This window comes from Octodon degus, unplaced genomic scaffold, assembly GCF_000260255.1.
Source record: "Octodon degus isolate 3935 unplaced genomic scaffold, OctDeg1.0 scaffold00125, whole genome shotgun sequence".
NCBI lineage: Eukaryota > Metazoa > Chordata > Mammalia > Rodentia > Octodontidae > Octodon > Octodon degus.
Window position 1 is genome coordinate 8,443,959 of NW_004524701.1, and position 990 is coordinate 8,444,948.

Here is a 990-nt window from a genome sequence, read left to right on the forward strand (position 1 = left end):
CTTATTGAGTTGAGATTAACAACTTTTGTATACTAGACTTCTATTATTCAATAATATTGTTTGGTTTTGTGTGATTGTCATTTTCTGTCCATAATTTTGTCAATTATCATTGAGTATATTCAATGCATAACCTAAGTTAATAGAACTGTGCATAAAGTGGAACAATAAATCTTTGTTTTTCTGTTTACAGTGGGATCATGAAACCTGGCCTCAATGCTATTATGGGACCCACCAGTGCAGGCAAATCTGTGTGAGTATAGCAAAAAGGATAAGTATGCCTTTTCTAAGCAGCTTCATTGTGCTTTTAAAGAATCTCTTTTATGTGAAGAGGTTAAGATTGACATTTGCTGTGCATATCTGGTCTGCTCCTAGCTTCTGTGCATAATATGCAGTTGGGTCAGATTGTAGTTTTATCCCAAACTGAAAAGAATCTTACTGGTTCATATTTACTTATAGGGCATAATAATGGCATTGGCATACAGTGGCTGGCCATAGTATGAGCTATTTGAGAAGGAAAAATAGGACAGGATATTAAAAGTGAGAGATGAAATGAGGGCATGAATCTAAGATAAAGGAGAACAATGCCTGAGTTAGAACCATGTTCAGACAGCAGAAGAAGACTCATTTGGGAGGTCAGTCCTGGATAAACCAATATTGTTTTAATGTCATATTTTTAGAGTTGCTTATTGCACATAATGAAAAAAAGGTTAGAACTTCAATTATACACTTTCAAAATTTTCATTGAACTATTATATTCTTTGACTAGTGCATTTTATGAAGGTGGACTAAGAGTAAAAACTTTCAGTATATGTCCTGTTTTAGGTTGTTAGATGTCTTAGCTTCAAGGAAAGATCCACATGGATTATCTGGAGATGTTTTGATGAATGGAGAACCTCTTCCTGCAAACTTCAAGTACTGTTCTGGTTATGTGGCACAAGTAAGAGTAGATTATTTGCATTATAGGTTTCCTCATTTTCATAAAGCACATAT

At 34.2% G+C, this 990-nt stretch overlaps 1 protein-coding gene across 1 annotated transcript in view; it reads left to right on the top strand.

The window, feature by feature from the left end:
• Positions 1-990, top strand: part of LOC101584331 (ATP-binding cassette sub-family G member 2) — a 209,682-nt gene that overhangs the window by 142,320 nt on the left and 66,372 nt on the right. The window contains exons 3-4 of the mRNA XM_004640645.2: positions 191-250; positions 823-937. Coding sequence (XP_004640702.1) covers positions 191-250; positions 823-937 — 175 coding nt within the window. The remainder of the gene's footprint in view (positions 1-190; positions 251-822; positions 938-990) is intronic.